Here is a 20,260-nt window from a genome sequence, read left to right on the forward strand (position 1 = left end):
ATTGAATGACGGAGCAGGCTCACGGGGCAGTATGGCCTACTCCTGTTCCTATTTCTTATGTTGTTATGTTCTAATGTGGTGAAAAATCTCCACACCCATTTTATTTCCTTTGCAGTTATCATGCCTGGTGTGCTTTTCCTCCCTTTAACGTTTCTTTTCCTCAGAAACCTGGCATTGGCCTTTATTTCTTTTGTGTGTGCGTGTGGTGGGGGGGAATTCCCCAAACTCAATCTCAGGGGACCTTCTCTGACATGTCTGAATACGAAACCCTGACACGTGTGGGAATACTTTTCTGATTGACAGCCCCATTGGCCAATGAAAAAGACCAGCTGTGTCGTAGATCATCAACTCAACCGGAGCGGGGAGCCAATGGGAAGCGGAAGGGTGGTGAACTCCCGCCTCTCCCCCCCCCAAAAAAAAAAGTTAGGATGTGAAGTTTGGACTTGAGAGAAAAAATCCCCTTGGCCACGATGACGTGAGAAGTGCGATTATAAGAAGTGACCTCACGGCATTATCAACAGCAGAAAAGGCGGAAGTTAGTTTCTTATTGAAAGAGTTTTTTTTGTTTGCTGGTGCGTCTGGGTTTTTAAAAAAACACATCGTGTTGGGAGCCTTGCTGCGAGCAATTTTCAGTTTCAATGGCAAGTTTCAATGGGCAAGACGGGGCTGGAGAGCAGACTAATCGGAGAAGAAGAAGGACGGGCGACGGTGAGTGCAGCAAAGAAAAAAGTAGTCAAGGGGGAGGAGAGGAGAGGAGAGGAGAGGAGAACTTCCTTGTTTCTTCCTGCTTGTGCTGTCCTGCTTAGCCGGCACCGCTTGTCTGACTATTTCATAGAATGATGCACCATTCGGCCCATCGTGTCTGTGCCAGCTTTTGTGAAAGAACTGTCCAATTAGCCCCACGCCCCTGCTCTCTTCCCCCTACCATCCCCTATAAAATTTCCCCCTTCAAGTATTTATCCAATTCCCTTTTGAAAGCTTACTATTGAATCTGCTTCCACCTCCCTTTCAGGAAGTGCAGTTCAGATCACAATAATTAGCTGCGTAAAAAAACAACAATTGAGGTTGTTGGATTGCCTTTGAGAGGTGGAGCCAGCGAGATAGGATCTGGAGGCTGGAAAGTACTTGGGCGCTGCACCTGGCGAAGACTAGCCAGGTGCACCGGAAAAGAAACAGGCAGGGAAAGCAACCAAGGAAGAGAAACACAGGGTAAATAGCGGGCATAGGTGTGAAGGGCTGAATGGCCTCCTTCTGCGCTGTAAGATTCTAAATAGTGGGTGAAATAGGAGAGCGGAGTGGTGGGGGGGGGGGGGGGGGGGGGGAGAGAGCGAAAGGATCTGTCAATAAAATAGTATTGAGAAAAGAAACTGAGAAAGAAAGTGACACCCAGTCACCAATGACTTTCCAATTCAGTCCCAGACTGGACTTTGTGCTTCTCGCCCAGATTGCATTTCCACTGCCCACAATCTTTCTGCCTTCTGATGTCTCCGTTTAGCTTGGCCCCCAATGGTGTCTACCAGCTTCCTTCATCACTGCTCTCCACTTCGGTGCCCAGTGGGAGGAGCCTATACATACTGACCCAAAGAAGGAAAGATTCACAAACGTGTCTTGACCTCCCAGCTCTGCAACTCCCATCTCCCGCAACTCGTAGAAAATCATTGTCATTGTTACGTAGGAAAAAAAAATGGTGTACATTTTGAAAGCTGAAATTTCTTCAGCACCCAAAGTGTTAATAGTGCCCTTTGTAACATCGCCCATCACCGCCCTTTCCTCAGCTCATCTGCTGCCGAAGCCCTCATCGATGCCTTTGTTGCCTCTAAACTTGACTATTCCAACGTGCTCCTGGCTCGCCTCCCACGTAAACTAGAGGCGATCCAAAACTTGGCTCCCCGTGTCCTAACTCGCACCGAGTCCTGCTCCCCGATTTCCCTCCTGTGCTTGCTGCCCTACATTGGCTTCCGGTTAAGCAATGCATCGATTTTCAAAATTCTCATCTGTATTTTCAAATCCATCCATGGCCTCGCCCCTTCCTATCTCTGTAATATCCTCCAGACCCACAACCCCTCGAGATGTCTGCGCTCCTCTAATTCTGCCCTCTTGAGTATCCCTGATTATAATCGCTCAACCATTGGAGGCCGTGCCTTCTGTTGCCTAGGCCCAAGCTCTGGAACTCCCTGCCTAAACCTCTCCGCCTCTCTACCTCTCTTTCCTCCTTCAAGATATTCCTTAAAACCTACCTCTTTGACCAAGCTTTTGATCACCTGCACTAATTTCTACATACGCAGTTCGGTGTCATATTTTTTATCTCATAATACTCCTGTGAAGCACCTTAGAACGTTAAAGGGGCTATATAAATACAAGTTGTTGTTGTTCGTGTCCCATGAATTGCCTCCTCGCCTGGTGTGATTGGCCAATATCTTGAAAAGGTTTGATTTCCATGATAATTGACTTCAGGACCTTTTGGTCTTCAGTCAGGGTTCTGCCTTGTCCATGACGGCACTGGTCAAAGTCACCAACACTCTTAAGTGACCGTAACACACGATCCTTTCTTGTGTTCTTGGGGTAATGTTTGACACTATCAATCATGGTGTAAAGCAGAAATGTTTGGTTTCTTAACGAAATTGAGACGTCCTCCACAATCTGGGACACTTGAGAGAGGTTTCTGATTTTGGCCATTTGTCCCTGATTTTGTAGTCAATGTCCCTGATTGCAGCCATCAAGAAGGAGGCTGGCATCCTGAAGGCAACCTCTAGCCTTGCCACTTGTGGTAGATCCTGGGTCTAAGTGCTCATTGATCAGATGGAGGACGGACCTGATGGTATCAGTTAGATCCCACGGATCCTGAAAGATGACACTCCAAAGCTCTTGGAAACCACTTTGCATCATTCTCTTCAAATGGTCCCCAAAAGGCCACGATTCAAAACATCCACTTTGAATGCACTGCCTCATCTGGAGGCCTCTTTGTTAAGGTGGTTGGGGGAGGGAAGGAGAGATGCGGGGAGATGGATACAGATGTTCATGATATCACCACTCACTTCAGTTAGTGCTGCATGGTGCCCTTGGATATTGCCACTGAGGATGTCATTGAACTTCGCTAGAACCTTTTCCGTTTGTGTTGGGTCTTTCTAGATGGCCCTTGATGCCTATATGTCAGTGTGATTCTCATTGAGCATCCTAGCCAAAGCATCTCCAGCAATGACCTCTCTTCCTGCTCTGGCACTGTTGCCTTTGGAGTTCCACAGTGATCTATCCTTGGCACCCTCCTCTTTCTCATCTACATGCTGCTTCTTGACAACATCATCCACAGACATGTGACGGCTTTCACTTGAATGATGACGCCACCCAGCTCTACGTTTCCACCATATCGCTTGATCTCTCTGTTTCCTCTAGGTTGTCAGATTGCTTGTCCGATATCCAGTCTTGGATGAGCCACGCTTTGCTCCAGCTAAATATTGGGAAGACAAAAGCCATCATCATCGGTCCCTGCCATAAACTCCATACTCTCGCCCCCGATTCCATCCACCTTCCCCGCCAGTGTCTCGAGCTGAACCAGACTGAATGCGATCTTGGCATTGTGTTCAACCCTGAGCTGAGCTTCAGACTCTGTATCCTCTCCAACGCAAAGACCACCTCCGTAATATTGTCTGCCTATGACTGCACTTCAGCCCATCTGCTGCTAAAAGACCTCATTCATGCCTTTGTCACCTCCAGACTTGACTATTCCATTGCTCTCCTGGCCGGCCTCCCATCCTCCACCCTCCAGGAACTTAAGCTCATCTTAATGTCTGCTGCCTATGTTGCATCAAGTTCCGTTCACCCATTCCCCCTTTGCTCGCTGACCTACATTGGCTCCTGGTCCCTGAATGCCTCAAATTTAAAATTCCCATCCTCATGTCAGTAATCTCCTCAAACCCTACAACCCCTCAAAACTCACCATTCCTCTGACTATGCCTTCTGGTGCATCCATCCCCATCCCTTTCATCCCAATATTGATGGCTGTGCCTTTTGCCATCTAGGCCCCATGGTCTGGAATTCCTTCCTTAAACATCTTCGACTCCCAACCTCCCTCTCTTCCTTTAAGACCTTCCTTAAATTCAACCCCTTTGATCAAGCTTTTGGTCACCCTGCCTAATATCTCCTTCTTTGACTCGGTGTCCATTTTTGTCTTGAAGTACCTTGAGATGTTTTTCTATGTTAAAAGTGCAAGCTGTTGAAGTAACTGTCATGTGACATTACAGATATAGTTGTATTGAATACGACTGAAATCTCGACAGATTGAACATCTGGAGGCCCAGATTTGGCTTTCAGCCCACCATTTGTGAATTTCTTAGTGAGGTGATTATAGGCATACCTGAGTTTGATGATCTGACCACGTGACATGATCATGTGACATCTGATCACATGACATCTACAAATGTTACTGTATTTACCTTATTAAGGTTAGGTCCCCTGTAGTTGAATAGCTTTGCTCTCTCGTGTAACCACATTCCACAATTCCCACCCCCCTCCCCAAGATCCTTCTATATTCCTCCGTTTCAAATATTTATCCCATTCCCTTTTAAATTGTTTTTAGTCGCTACCTCAATAGCCATGTCTCTACCTCAAGCATCCCCTAATCTAATAGCCCTAAAGAACCTTCCTCCTCCCTTCCCCCTTAGTTCTTCCAATGAGAATCCGCAGACTCTGTCCCCTTCCCCATTGGCCCACCAGTAGAAACAATCTTTCACCGTTTAACCACAGTAAAGTCCCCATCTTTCACTCACTCCTTTATTGTTTGCTTCTCTCTCGGCCCCACTCACACACGCTACGTTGCTGCTGCTGCTGCTGCTCCTGGCTTTGTCGTAAATGCTGGTCCCCACGGCCACCTGATTCCCCAGTCTACCTCTTCCTCTTCCCCCCCGCTCCCCCCCTCGACCCACATTCCCAAATCTCCCTCTCTTCTCACCCCCAACCCCAATTCCATAGTCTCCCTCTCATCCCATTCCCCAGTCTTTCAACCCCTCTTTCCCCCTTCTCCAATCTCTCTTCTTCCCTGTCCTGTCCTGACCCTATTCCCCAGCCATCTCTCTGTCTCTGTCTCAATCTCTCTCCCTTCTTTCTCCAGTCGCTCTCCCCAATTCACAATTGCTCTCCTTTCCCCATTCCCCAGGCTTCTCTCTCTCTCACTCTCTCCATTTATTCTAGTCTTTCTCTCTCTCTCTTCCCACCACCCCAACACCATTCCCCAGGCCCCTCACTCTCCCTCTCCATTCCCCAGTCTCCCATTCCCCAGTTTCCCATTTCCTCTCCGGCGAGAAATTTACTGGTTTTATTCAAAGTTGACAATCAAAATACATTTTGTGACTATAGAGTTTATAATTTAATTTTAATGTGTGTATCTTTTTCAGATTCGCTAAACGAGACTTTAAATAGACAATCTGGAACACTCTTCCGTAGGTTGGTAACTTCATTTACTTTACGTTCAACTTTCTGTATATCTTAGCTGAGTCAGTTGATAAAATGATATTACTGTTAAAATGTTGCTCCTCTCTGTATTCTACTGGATTCCTTAAAAAATATATATATTCGTTCTTGGGATGTGGGCATCACTGGCAAGGCCAGCATTTATTGCCCAAACCTCATGCATCATATTGTAGCTAAAAACTACCTTTTTTAGTGGGGCAATCTGCACATTTGAGCTACAAATCTCTTCACAGACTAAACAGTCCAATAAAATGTACCTTTATTTCATTTTAAGTGGCGATAACATGATCAGCAATTTAACTGTAAACCTTCAGATTATTAGAAGTAATTCAGGATCTGTTTCCTGCAATGTTCTCATTGTTAAAATGTGTTAGTAAATTCGTTGTTATCGCATTTTTCATGAAGCAGACCCGTAAAGTGCAAGAAAAAAGAAAGACTTGTATTTAAATATCACCTTATTTATTCATGTTCCCGGGGAGGACAGATGCACCAACGTTAGCATCTGCGACCAGGCTAACATCCCCAGCATTGAAGCACTGACCACACTTGATCAGCTCCACTGGGCAGGCCACATTGTTCACATGCCAGACCCAAAGCAAGCGCTCTACTCGGAACTCCTTCACGTCAAACGAGCCAAAGGTGGGCAGAGGAAACGTTAGAAAAAACCTCCCTGATAAAGTGCAACATCCCCACTGACACCTGGGAGTCTCTGGTCAAAGACTGTCCCAAGTGGAGGAAGTCATCCGGGAGGGCGCTAAGCACCTCGAGTCTCTTCGCCGAGAGCATGCAGAAATCAAGCGCAGACAGCGGAAAGAGCGTGCGGCAAACCAATCCCACCCCCCCTTTCCCTCAACGACTATCTGTCCCACCTGTGGCAGGGACTCTGGTTCTTGTATTGGACTGTTCAGCCACCTAAGGACTCATTTTTAGAGTGGAAGCAAGTCTTCCTTAATTCTGAGGGACTGCCTATGATGAAGATTCATAACATCAGAATACCCCAAAGCACTTTTCAACCAATTGAAGTACTTCTGAAGTGCAGTCATTGCTTTAATGTGGGAAACAAGATGAAGCATGCACTAATTGTTCCAAAATGTATTTTGCAATAAGCTAAGCTTTTCTATTAAAAAAAAGACAATGCATTTATATGATAGAAAGACTTACATTTATATCTTGTTTTTAATGACCACCGGATGTCTCAAAGTGCTTTACAGCTATTAAAGTACTTTTGGGGTGTGGTTACTGTTGTAATGTGGCAAACGTGCAGCCAATTTGCTCACAAGCAAGCTCCCACAAACAGCACTGTGATAAAGACAAGATAATCTGTCTTGTTGTGTTGATTGAGGGATAAATATTGGCCAGGTCACCGGGGATAACTCCCCTGGTCTTTTTCAAAATAGTGCCATGGGATGGTTTCATCCAGCTGAGTGGGCAGACAGGGCCTCGGTTTAACGTCTCATCCAAAAGACGGTACCTCCAACAATGCAGCGCTTCCTCAACACTGCACTGGAGTGTCAGCCTGGATTTACATGCTTAAGTCCCTGGAGTGGGATTTGAACCCACGACCTTCTGACACGTGGGTGAGTGTGCTACCCACTGAGCCACAGCTGGGAGGATGCATCTAAATATATGGAATAACGTAGATTTTAGAATGATGTCTTTCTAATTTTCTTTTTAAATTGTGGTGCAGGTTTATACTGGAGACAATCCACGAAGAAGATCCCCAAGCCCCACTTGGCCCAGAGGATGTTGGTAGCACCAAGAATGAGATTGATGAGCCTGCAATCAAGGAAATATGCAAGAGTTTGAAAAAAATTGGGGACGAGCTGAACAGAAATGTTGAACTGCAACAGTATGTAACTGGGCCAAATATTAAGCGTTTTCTTTGTCCCAGTCTAGCAACTGATTTAGCAATTATTATAGTACGGTATTTGATTGATCTCCCAGTAGCATCAATGGTAGAATGCTGGAGTCTAGGGTTGACTATCTACTTTGTCAAGTATCAACTTTAATTGACATTTGACGTACATAAGAACATAAGAATTAAGAACAGGAGTAGGCCATCTAGCCCCTCTAGCCTGCTCCGCCATTCAACAAGATCATGACTGATCTGGCCGTGGACTCAGCTCCACTTACCCGCCCGCTCCCCATAACCCTTAATTCCCTTATTGGTTAAAAATCTATCTATCTGTGATTTGAATACATTCAACGAGCTAGCCTCAACTGCTTCCTTGGGCAGAGAATTCCACAGCTTCACAACCCTCTGGGAGAAGAAATTCCTTCTCAACTCGGTTTTAAATTGGCTCCCCCGTATTTTGGGGCTGTGCCCCCTAGTTCTAGTCTCCCCGACCAGTGGAAACAACCTCGCTGCCTCTATCTTGTCTATCCCTTTCATTATTTTAAATGTTTCTATAAGATCACCCCTCATCCTTCTGAACTCCAACGAGTAAAGATCCAGTCTACTCAATCTATCATCATAAGGTAACCCCCTCATCTCCGGAATCAGCCTCGTGAATCATCTCTGTACCCCCTTAAGAAAGGTGACCAAAACTGCACGCAGTACTCCAGGTGCGGCCTCACCAATACCCTATACAGTTGCAGCAGGACCTCCCTGCTTTTGTACTCCATCCCTCTCGCAATGAAGGCCAACAGTCTATCCTCTTTGAGGATATAACGAGCATGGTGGACAGAGGTGTACCGATGGATGTGGTGTATTTAGATTTCCAAAAGGCATTCGATAAGGTGCCACACAAAAGGTTACTGCAGAAGATAAAGGTACGCGGAGTCAGAGGAAATGTATTAGCATGGATAGAGAATTGGCTAGCTTACAGAAAGCAGAGTCGGGATAAATGGGTTTTTTTCGCGTTGGAAATTGGTGGTTAGTGGTGTACCACAGGGATCGATGCTGGGACCACAACTGTTTACAATATACATAGATGACCTGGAAGAGGGGCAGAGTGTAGTGTAACAAAATTTGCAGATGACACAAAGACTAGTGGGAAAGAAGACGTCTTCAATCACTGACCCCCCCCCCGCCTCCCTCCCCACCTCTCCCAATGGATGAGTTGATCTGGTTCTGACGGAGCCCCCATGTGCTTCACATGATGTGCAATCTTTGGTGTGCTCTCCTGGCCGGCCTACCACTATGCACCCTCCGTAAACTTGAGCTCATGCAAAATTCCGTTGCCCATATCATAACTCGCACCAAGTCACGCTCATCCATCGCCCCTGTGCTTGCTGACCTACTTTGGCTTCCAGTTAAACAATGCCTCGATTTGTAAAATTCTCATCCTTGTTTTCAAATCTCTCCATGGCTTCGCCCCTCCCTATCTCTATAACCTCCTCCAGCCCGACAACCCTCCAAGATATCTGCGCTCCTCCAATTCTGACCTCTTGTGCATCCCCGATTTTAATTGGTTCACTATTGGTGGCTGTGCCTTCAGCAGTCTAAGGCCTAATCTCTGGAATTCCCACCATAAATCTCATCGTCTCGCTACTTCGCTCTTTAAGATGCTCCTTAAAACCTACCTCTTTCACCAAGCTTTTGGTCACCTGTCGTAATAGTCAAATTTTGTTTGATAATGTCCTATGAAGCGTATTGGGATGCTTTCCTATGTTAAAGGCCCTATATAAATCCAAGTTGTTGTTTGATTTTGTTAGGAAAGGAAAAAGACAAACAAATTATCATGATTCTTGGCCGAAATTCTCATCCTTGTTTTCAAATCCCTCCATGGCTTCACCCCTCCCGAGCGCTGTAATCTCCTCCAGCCCGACACGTTTCCGAGATCTCTGCGCTTCTCTAATTCTGGACACTTGCACAACCCCACTTTTAATTGCTCTACCGTTGGTGCCAATGTCTTTGGCAGTCTAGGCCTTTTTTTGACCATCATAGCTCACGTGCAATTATTGGCTATTTGGGCAAATTATCAGAGGGCATTTATGAAACTTTACCCCAACATTAGACCACACTTTCAGCAGAGGAGGCGAAGAAAATGGATTATTGTTAATCTTAGTTCAATCTCACAAGCTCGGGTTGCATTCACCTTCAAAACTAACATATGACGTGTTAGCATTTTCAAAGCGAAAATTCTTCGATACATTTACTTTTTTTTTTATCGATAAGTTATTAGCAAACATTGAATTGCGACAGGTAACTAAAATTCTCAATTGTTAGCACCCTCGCCTCTGAGTGAGAAGATGTTGTGGGTTCAAGTTCTGCTCCAGAGACTTGAGCACACAAATCTAGGCTGACACTCCAGTGCAGTACTGAGGGAGTGCTGCGCTGTCGGAGGTGCCGTCTTTCGGATGAGACGTTAAACTGAGGCTCTGTCTTCCCTCTTGGGTGGACATAAAAGATCCCATGGCACTATTTGTCCTGGCCAGTATTTATCCCTCAATCAATATCACTGAAACAGATTATCTGGTCATTATCACATTGCTGTTTGTGGAAATTTGCTGTGCATAAATTGGCTGCAGAGTTTCCCACATTACAACACTTCAAAAAGTATTTCATTTGCAGTAAAGTGCTTCGGGACGTTTGGCGGTCATGCAAAGCACTATATAAATGCAAGCTTTTCTTTTTAATGTTTTCTGATAACAGTGTAATCGAGACTGTTCCTGTTGAACACATCCGAGATGTATTATACAAAGTGGCTGAGGGGTTATTAGTTGCTGACGGCTTGAACTGGGGACGAATTGTAACCTTCTTCTATTTTGCTGGCAAACTTGTTGCTAAGGTAAGGTGAAATATCCGGATTATTGGGTAAAATATGCTATAGGGCTTGTAGGTGATAAACAGATCTTTCATTTCATTCTGTTTCTGTGCCCGACAATGTTCACATTGTTTTTCAATAATAAAGGTTGTGTGCAAGATTGTAAAATAAGGCCAAATGAAATCAACTTTGAAGCAAAGTGCGTTCCATTCCACCATTTTATTATTTAAATAATTTTGGAAATAAGTATGAACCTGGTTAAAATTCAATCATTTTTGTTTGCGGTTTGAGACACAGGCCTCGAATTGTATTCATATTAATAGAATAAGCTGCAATTGGGACTACGTTTAGAAAATAATTTAAAGTGATTCTTCTCTCCCCTGCGCCCCCCATGCCAACCTATAACCTCGTGAATAAATTAAACCACACAGCCCAGAAAGTGCTGTCACGACCCTCAGTCTGATGCTGATCTAAGTTAGTTGAACTTAAGTACAGTATCAGTTGTGTTGCTACAATTAGCCTCAAGTGTCCAGAGTATAATCATCATTATTCATTTTCCCCTGCTGCAAAGTCTTATCGAGGGAAGCAATTTTAACCCATCCCGCCTGACAGGCACGGAGCGGGCACGCATTAAAATAGCTGCGCAAAGACTTCCCGCCCTATTCCTGCTGCATTCTCCCTGCCAATTGCCATCTTAATTAGGCCCTTCCTTAAGCAGCTGGGGCCAGGCGATAGTCTCATTATGTATTACAATAGGCACTCAAAGCACAGGAGAGGTCTTCTCCTTCTTGGACAGTTCCCAGGAATCGAGGATGACTTGTTTCCACACTAAAATGAGTTCTAAGGTGACTGATGAGACCATTGAGGGATCTACAGTCTCTGTTACAGGTGGGGCAGGTGGTGGTTGAAGGGACGGGTGGTTGGGGTGCTTGGTTTGTCGCACGCTCCTTCCGCTGTTTGTACTTGGCTTCCGCGTGCTCCCGGCGAAGAGACTCGAAGTGTTCGGCGCCTTCTCGAGTGCTTCTCCTCCACTTTGAGTGGTCTTGGGTCAGGGATTACCAAGAGTTGGTGGGGATGTTACATTTTTTCAAGGAGGCATTGAGGGTGTCCTTGAAGCAGTTTCTCTGCTCACCTGGGACTCTCTTGCCGTGTCGGAGCTCTGAGTAGAGCGCTTGTTTCGGGAGTCTAGTATCGGGCATGTGGACAATGTGGCCCACCCATCGAAGCTGATTGAGCGTGGTTAGTGCCTTGAAGCTGGGGATGTTGGCCTGAGAGAGAACGCTGACATTGATGTGCCTATCCTGCCAATTTGCAGGATTTTGTGAAGGCAGCGTTGGTGGTACTTCTGCAGTGCTTTGAAGTGCTGGAGAAGTACCAGCAACGCTGTCTCCGCAAAATCCTGCAAATCCATCCGCAAAATCGTGCAAAACCACACCACCGTCTGCGTTCTCTCTCAGGCCAACATCCCCAGCATCGAAGCATTGACCACGCTAAATCAGCTCCAATGGATGGGCCACATTGTCCGCATGCCCGATACGAGACTCCTGAAACAAGCACTCTACTCTGAGCTCCACCACGGCAAGAGAGTCCCATGTGGGCAGAAGAAATGCTTTAAGGACACTCTCAAAGCCTCTTTGGAAAAAATGGAACATCCCCACCGACCTTGAGAATCCCTGGCCCAAGACCGCTCAAAGTGGAGGAGAAGCATCCAAGAAGGCGCCGAATACTTAGAGTCTTTTCCCAGGAGCACGCAGAAGCCAAGTACAAACAGCGGAAGGAGCGCACGACAACTCAAGTACCCCACCCACCCGTCCATCCCTTCAACCACCACCTGCCTCACCTATGGCAGAGTCTGTAGGTCCCGCATAGGACTCATCAGTCACCTTAGAACCCATACTAGTGTGGAAGCAAATCATCCTCGACTCCGGGGGACTGCCTAAGAGGGAGAAGCTAATTGTGGTCCGATTATGTCATTAGAACCCCAATGACATTTTAACAGCCTAGTACTCAGTAAAACCTGGCCAGGAAGACGAGGAGGCTCTTTTAAGGCAAGTCAAAAGCTGCCCTTTAATCGGGCCAGGGAGAGCAGGCAGGCGAGGGAGCAGGGGCTTCTGGGCCCTGTAATTTCACTAGCCTGAAGCCTCTCTGGCCGTTTTTAGATGTGCAGCTGGCCAATGGGATGTAACTGAGGCTCAGGAGGCTAAAATAAAAGGCCAGGACTCAAACTAATGATGTTGTGCGAGTTAGACGCTCGCTGCACCTCCCACCCATCCGAAACCCGCTCACAGTTAGAATCACTTGTAAACGTCACACAGGAAAAGAGTCAGACTTGCGGAATATGCCACTCATTGTCGGGCTGCCAACACTCTGTCACTGTGCTTGTTAATAATAACACAAGGTACTAACGGGTGAGTTGCGCCTGCTGAGCTGTAGCCAGCAAAAATCAATAAGTTCGAGAGAGAACGGGCAGTGAGAAAGTCAGGAAATTCGGTGCCCTCCTCTTTGTAGATTTGAAATAACGGACCTGCATTTGCGGTCGGAGGCTTCCCGCGGACGGTGCCTCTGAACCGCAATAAAACTACGAACCTACCTGATGGTCCAGGATCCACGGACTCTCACGCTCCTGGGCCTCTACGCATAGTCCTGCGTGAAGGCCCACGTATCCCAGGGGTGCAGGCGGTTCGCAAACACCACTGGGATCACGTGGGCCGGCCCAACCAATGAAAAGGGAATTCCTATTATGCTTATGGGGATTCCATTTATGTATAGAATCCCCATAAGGATGAATAGGAATCACCCGAAAAATAAATTTTATCAACACTGAAATTTTAAAAAATCATTACGTGTTAAAAATTAATTAAAATACTTTTAAACATGTAAAACAAAAATTTAATTTTTTGAAAAATAAATGAAAACATTTTTCAAGGGGCCAAAAATAACACAAACTTATTTTTCAGGATTTTGAATGTTAAAATGATGTAAATATTTTTATTTTAATATTTATTTAAACCCTTGTGCTGGCAAAAGAAGGCCTTATGCCTGCTTTTACCAGGCGTAAGAGTTTCACGGGTATTCGCTGGGCAGTAGGTGGGCAAATAGCCCAACTCTCCGCCCGCGACTGTCCATTTCCCGGGGATGTGGAGGATCTGTCAAGAAGATTCTTGACGGATCACAAGATCCGGGTTTTCACGCAGGTGCAGTGCATGCGTAATGTCGGAACTTGCGAGGCACTTACGGCCGCGTACGCATCACGTGTGGAGTTGCAGGTCCCGAAGAATCCGGGGCCAGTAGATAGAGGGTTAAGTAGATGATGTTGCTTTTCAGTAATTTTGCCAATCTTTTGCAGGTACTGAAAAATCTGAGATCAATGATTCAACCTATAATAAATTGGTCTTTAGATTTGATTCAAACCCGTGTTATCCCATGGATCGAGCAACAAGGAGGATGGGTAAGTTAAAATGTTGCATAAAACTGGGTCAAAATGATGGGAGGGCTACAGTGTGGAACCATGGAGGCATGGAGGTTTACAACACAGAAGGTGACCATTCGGCCCATTATGCCTGTGCCAGCTCTTTGCCAGCGCAATACAAATTTCCCATAGCCTTGTATTTTCCTCTGCTTCAAATATTTATCCACTGCTCTCTTTAAAAAGGTACAACTATTTTTGCCCCAACTAATCCCTATGGCAAAGGATTCTAAAATCTTTTTTTTAATAGAAAGACCTTTTAATCTTTTGCTCCCTTTTGTATTTTAAATTGATGACTTCCCATGACTGACTCCCCAACGAGAGGAAATGGCTTTTTTCCTATTCTATCAAAAACCTTCATCTGTAATATATTAAATATCTTGTGTACAGTGTTCACTTACTTGTGTCATTTAACACTTTCACAGGAAAACTTTTCCTGATGACAATGTCATGGGAGATAACATGGAATACTCAAAATATCTCTCTCAAATCTTCTCTTGGCCTCAAATCTTTTCTCATATCTGAAGTTTTGCAATCCTGCAACTGTCTGGTAAATCTACAGTGTTTGAGTGCTGCATTCAGTTCTTCACACCGCATCTCAAGATTCACCAGAATGAGACATGGGTTAAATTATGAGGATACATTGCATTGACAGCTGTGTATTCCTTTGAGTATGGAAGATTTAAGGGGTGATCTAATTGACATGGTTAAGATGATCAAAGGAGTTAAGAACATGAGAACATAAGAAATAGAAACAGGAATAAGCCATACGGCCCCTCGAGCCTGCTCCTCCATTCAGTACGATCATGGCTGATCATCGGCCTCAACTCCACTTTCCCGCCCGATCTCCATATCCCTTGATTCCCCTAGACTCCAAAAATTTATCTATCTCAGCCTTGAATATATTCAGAGACTCAGCATCCACAGCCCTCTGGGGAAGAGAATTCCAAAGATTCATAACCCTCTGAATAAAGAAATTCCTCCTCATCTCTGTCTTAAATGGCCTACTCCTTATCCTGAGACTGTGCCCCCCTGGTTCTAGACACTCCAGCCAGGGGAAACGATCTTTCAGCATCTACCCTGTCAATCCCCTTCAGAATCTTACATGTTTCAATGAGATTGTCATGTATGTACATTCTGTTTGTAGCCACCAGATGGCGTCATTGTTGGAGGCCACTGAGCAGCATGCACATGGTGCTGTTCAGGTATAAAAGGCTAGCCATTTTGAGAGTCAGGCACTTTGGGCCTAAATAAAGCAGAGCCAAGGTCGTACCTTGCTTAGTTAAATAGTACTCAGTTTGAACCTTTATTGCATACATAACATTTGGCAACGAGAATACAAGAACCTTTGTTTGCAAAATGAGCATAATTGGATTTTTAGACCGATTCGTGGAGGGAGAAGATTGGGCATACTTTGTGAGCCATTTGAACCAGTACTTTGTGGCCAACAAAATTAAAGGGGTCAACGATGCAGATCGGGCCGTGTTCCTCACTGTGTGGTTCAAAGATCTACGGTCTGATAAAGAATCTACTCATGCCTAGTGATCCAACAGAGAAAATGTACGAGGAGTTGTGTACATTGGTACAGGAGCACCTCAAGTCAAACGACGACATCATCATCTCGAGATACAGGTTTTATACACACGTTCGATCGGAGGGCCAGAGCGTGGCGGAATTCATGGCCGACCTGAGACGTCTAGCGGGACCGTGCAAGTTCGGGACGGTGTTGGCAGACGTGCTGCTGGACTTCTTTGCTATCGGTATCAACCCACGAGGTGATCCTGCGCAAACTTCTGGCGGTGGAGGAGTTGGATTTAAAAAGGGCCATCCAGATCGCTCAATCATTTATGACGACGGACAGGAGTCTATAGCAAATAGCGGTGAAGAACCGAACCTCGGCAAATACTGTAAATGCGATTGATTCGGCGTTTGGCAGAACGGCACACGGCAGGGCCTATCCTGCTGCGTTCGCGAAACCTGTGGCTGCCTAAAGTTCACCCAGCGGGAATGTATCCGACTTCTCTGCGTTGGCGTTGTGGGGAAAATCATCGGCATCTGCAGTGCCGATTTTAGCAATATATTTGCAAAGGCTGTCTGAGAGTGGGGCATCTCCAGTGCAAGTGTCCGCAGATGAGCAAGCGAGCTGCGACACACCACGTGGAGGATGAGAGTCAGGCTAGCGTGGATCGGATACATAATCCGAGATGCCAGAGGAGGAAGTGTATGGATTGTACTCCTTCATAACCAAGAGTAAACCAATTTTGATTAATGTGAAGTTTAACGGGATACCAGTATCAATGGAACTGGACACAGGGGCGAGTCAATCGATCATGAATGAGAGGGCATTTAATAAGCTGTGGGATACTAAGAATGTGAGGCCCAGGCTGAGCCCTGTTAACGCCAAGCTGCGCCTACACCAAAGAACTGATAAAGGTGATTGGCAGTGCACAAATTAATGTGTCGTATAACGGTGCGGTTCACAAGTTACCGCTGTGGATTGTTCCAGGCAATGGTCCAACACTGCTCGGCAGGAGCTGGTTGGAGAAAATCAGATGCGACTGGAATGACATAAAGGCGTTGTCATCGGAGGAAGATACATGTGACCAAGTATTGAGCAAGTTCCCCTCGCTGTTCGAACTGGACATCGGCAACTTCATGGGAGCCAAGGTGCAGATCCACATGGACTCAGATGCAAGACCTGTCCATCATAAAGCTCAGGCAGTGCCATTTATGATGAGGGAGAAGGTCGAAATTGAATTGGACAGACTTCAGCGTAAAGGGATCACATCGCCAGTCGAATTTAATGAATGGGCCAGTCCCATTGTTCCTGTGCTGAAAAGTGATGGCACAGTCAGAATCTGTGGAGACGACAAGGCTACGATCACAGGGTTTCGAAACAAGATCAGTACCCGTTACCAAAAGCTGATCACTTGTTTGCAATGCTAGCCGGAGGGAAGTCATTTACAAAACTGGACTTGACATCGGCCTGTATGACACAGGAGTTGGTCGAGACGTTGACGAGACTTACGTGCATTAACACGCACAAAAGACTTTATTTACCACAGGTGCCCTTTCAGAATTCGCTCAGCTGCAGCAATATTCCAGAGGAATATGGAAAGTCTACTGAAGTCCGTTCCCAGAACCGTCGTGTTCCAAGATGACATCCTGATCACCGGTTGTAACTCCAAGGAACACCTGAACAACCTGGAAGAGGTTCTACTGAGTTTGGATAGAGTCTGTTTGTAGCCACCAGATGGCGTCATTGTTGGAGGCCACTGAGCAGCACGCACATGGTGCTGCTCAGGTATAAAAGGACAGCCATTTTGAGAATCAGGCACTTTGGGCCTAAATATAGCAGAGCCAAGGTCGTACCTTGTTTAGTTAAACAGTACTCAGTTTGAACCTTTATTGCATACATAACAGAGATCATCTCTCATTCTTCTAAACTCCAGAGAGTATAGGCCCATTCTATGCAATCTTTCATCATAAGACAGCCCTCTCATCCCAAGAATCAATCTAGTGAATCTTCATTAATAGGGTAGATATAGAGAAGTTGTTTCCTCTGGTGGGTAAGTCTAGGACAAAGGCATAACCTTAAAATTAGAGCTAGGCCATTCATGGGTGATGTCAGAAAGCCCTTCTTCACACAAAGGCTAGTGGATATCCAGAACTCTCTTCCCCAAAAAAGCTGTTGAGGCTGGGGGTCAAATCTCAATTTCAAAACTGAGACTGATCGTTTTTTGTTAGGTAAAGGTATTAAGAGTTATAGAACCAAGGCAGATAGATGGAGTAGGATACAGATTAGCCATGATTTAATTGAATGACAGAACAGGCTTGAATGGCTTACTCCTGTTCCTATGTTCTATGGTTTTACTGTGTTTCTCTATAATAGGTCACACAAAACTACAAATGGTACTTTAACTGTGACATAACTAATGTTTTTCTGTAAATTTATCATTACATTTTACCCTGTACTCTATCCCCCTATTTATATAACCCACGTTTTTATAAAGACATAATTAGAGAAAGGATATTGCAGGGTGCTGGCTTGAGATTTGGGCCTATCAATCTCACCCTGGAAGAGTGCCAATCCTGACCTGTTTGTCTACAACAACAACTTACATTTCTATAATGCCTTTAACATAGTGAACCGTCCCAAGGTGCTTCATTGGAGCGTTATCAGACAAAATTTGACACTGAGCCACATAGAGATACTAGGACAGGTGACCAGAAGCTTGAGTTTTAAGAATCATCTTAAAGGAGGAGAGAGAGGTGGAGAGGTTTAGGGAGGGAATTACAGAGCTTAGGGCCCAGGCAGCTTAAGGCATGGCCACCAATGGTGGAGTGATGACAATTGGGGATATGCAAGAGGCCAGAGTTGGAGGAATGCAGAAATTTCAGAGGCTTGTAAGGCTGGAGGAGGTTACAAAGATAGGAAGGGGCAATGCTATGAAGGTCGAGCATCTTCGTAAAGGAAAAGTTGGATGATGAATCACTGCAGGCTGCTCCTGTGTGCATCATGTGCAAGCAGAAGCTTAGGAGGTGGTCATCTGCCTCATGTCTCAGCTGGGCAATGCAGATGTGTAAAGAATATTATTGAAGTATATCTTTTAATACAAAAATGTTTTCTCTTTTTGTTATGGTGTTGCTTCCATTCTTGTACATCTTGACATTTTTAAATGTTATCTTTAACCGATCCTGCTCATATTCTGCAATATTTATGTTGATTGGGCAGTTTTTTGAACGATAAGGGAGTGAAGGGGAGCGGGCAGGGAAGTGAAGTTGAGTCCATGATCAGATCAGCCATGATCTTATTGAATGGCGGAGCAGACTCGAGGGGCCAAATGGCCTACTCCTGTTCCTAATTCTTATGCTCTGAGATTATGTTCTGGGTTTGCAATTATGAATAAATATGTTCTTTTTTTCTGTTTTTTTTTACAGGAGATGATCTTTTCTTACTTTGGAACTCCAACGTGGCAAACCTTTGCAGTCTTTTCAGCGGGTCTGATTACAAGCATTTTGGCGTTAATGCGACTGACCTAACCCCACCTTCCCTTGGGTTTTAGCGCTTCACTCTCTCTACACAGACTGCACTCCAAATGGTTTATTCTCCAAATCTCTCGTGCCTGAACCTCCAGGGAATCCTCTGCACAGATCTGTTATACTTGAAATAGCGGGATTGCTAATAATGAACTTGTGAAACATTAAACAGTTGTTTTGCATTTATCATTACTTGATTTTGTTTTTTTCTACAAACTTTTTAGAATTTTTTTTTGTTTTGAGTGAATTGTTTACCCAACTTGCTGACTTTAAAAAAAAAACTTGCTGCAGATGTTCCTGATTTAAAAACCCTTGCTAATAAAACAGCTAGTGTTAGTGCTGTTGGTAGAACAACCTTTTTAATAATGGTGCCAAGAAAAAAATGAGTATAAAACTGTTGGTTTGCTATCTGAAGAAGCTAGGTTACCTCCAAGAGCCATTTTGATCTATTTGACCATTTTAAGGTCCTCGCCTTCATACTTTTGGCAGAACTGCAGACCAATGCTCCCTTTAAGCTGCAAGCTCGCGCAGCACTCTGAAGCTCCCGTGCAGTTGGCTCACCGGCTGTTCAATGGAGGAAAACCTTAAAAGGACTGCGCATCCCCCCAAAACTTAAAGGGACATTGCAGCAGATCACTTTAAAAAAAAACATTTATACTGATTTATTTAAATAACTGACAGCCTCACCCACCCATGTCACAGTCGGGGGCAGTAACATAGCATTCGGAGGAACAGGAGGAGGCCATTCAGCCCCTAGATCATGGCTGATCTGTATCTTAACTCCATGCATTCAGTTTCGGGCATCGAACACTGGTAAGGCTGCAGCTGGAGTACTGTGTGCAGTTCTGTTCACCACATTACAGAAAAGATGTTATTTAACAGTAACACAATTTTCACCCCTTCTTATGCCACCGCCCCCCCCCCCCCCCCACCAGAGATAAAGAGCAGCATTCTATTAACCTTTTTCATTCAATCCATACATGTGTTGGAGCTATGCCAGACCCTTCACTCCACAGTGCTGTAAATGAGCAGTGTAACTGGGCTCCCCTTTGTACCACCGTTGAACTGACTGTGTATCAATAGATATTAGTGTTGAATTCAGTGAATGGGCAAATCTTGTGTGCCTTTCTTAATATTGTCCAAATGCCTGGAATCTGATTTGGAAGGTTGTGAGTTCACTGCATGTTTACTTGTCGGTAGTTTACTTTATTCACTGTGGAGAAGCTATACTTTGAATCATGTTAGTGCATTGATTGTAGTGATTTCTTTGTTTTTTTTAAATCTCTTTGAATTCAGCAATGTGTACCGTATAATGTAGCGCATATGACTAATAAAGGCAAGTATTCCATATGCCTTCTTAACCACCTAATCTACCTGGTCTGCTATCTTCAGTTCTCTGTGAACCTGCACTCCAAGGTCCCTTTGCTCCTGTACATTTTTCAGTGCCGTATCATTTAATGTGTATTCCCTTGTCTTGGTCGACCTCCCCAAATGCATTACCTCACACTTATCCAGATTGAATTCCATTTGCCACTCTTCTGCCCACCTGACCAGTACATTGATATTTTCCTGCAGTCCACAA

At 45.0% G+C, this 20,260-nt stretch overlaps 1 protein-coding gene across 1 annotated transcript; it reads left to right on the forward strand.

The window, feature by feature from the left end:
* Nucleotides 1–420: 420 nt before the first annotated feature.
* On the forward strand, nt 421–20,042 carry LOC139280090 (apoptosis regulator BAX). The gene is made up of 6 exons (XM_070899593.1): nt 421–708; nt 5,388–5,436; nt 7,151–7,312; nt 10,061–10,196; nt 13,519–13,620; nt 18,580–20,042. Exons 1-6 carry the CDS (start codon nt 639–641, stop codon nt 18,679–18,681), a joined length of 621 nt encoding a protein of 206 aa, XP_070755694.1. The 5' UTR covers nt 421–638; the 3' UTR covers nt 18,682–20,042.
* The last annotated feature ends 218 nt before the right edge of the window (nt 20,043–20,260 follow it).

The sequence above is a fragment of the Pristiophorus japonicus genome, chromosome 14 (assembly GCF_044704955.1).
Source record: "Pristiophorus japonicus isolate sPriJap1 chromosome 14, sPriJap1.hap1, whole genome shotgun sequence".
Classification (NCBI taxonomy): domain Eukaryota; kingdom Metazoa; phylum Chordata; class Chondrichthyes; family Pristiophoridae; genus Pristiophorus; species Pristiophorus japonicus.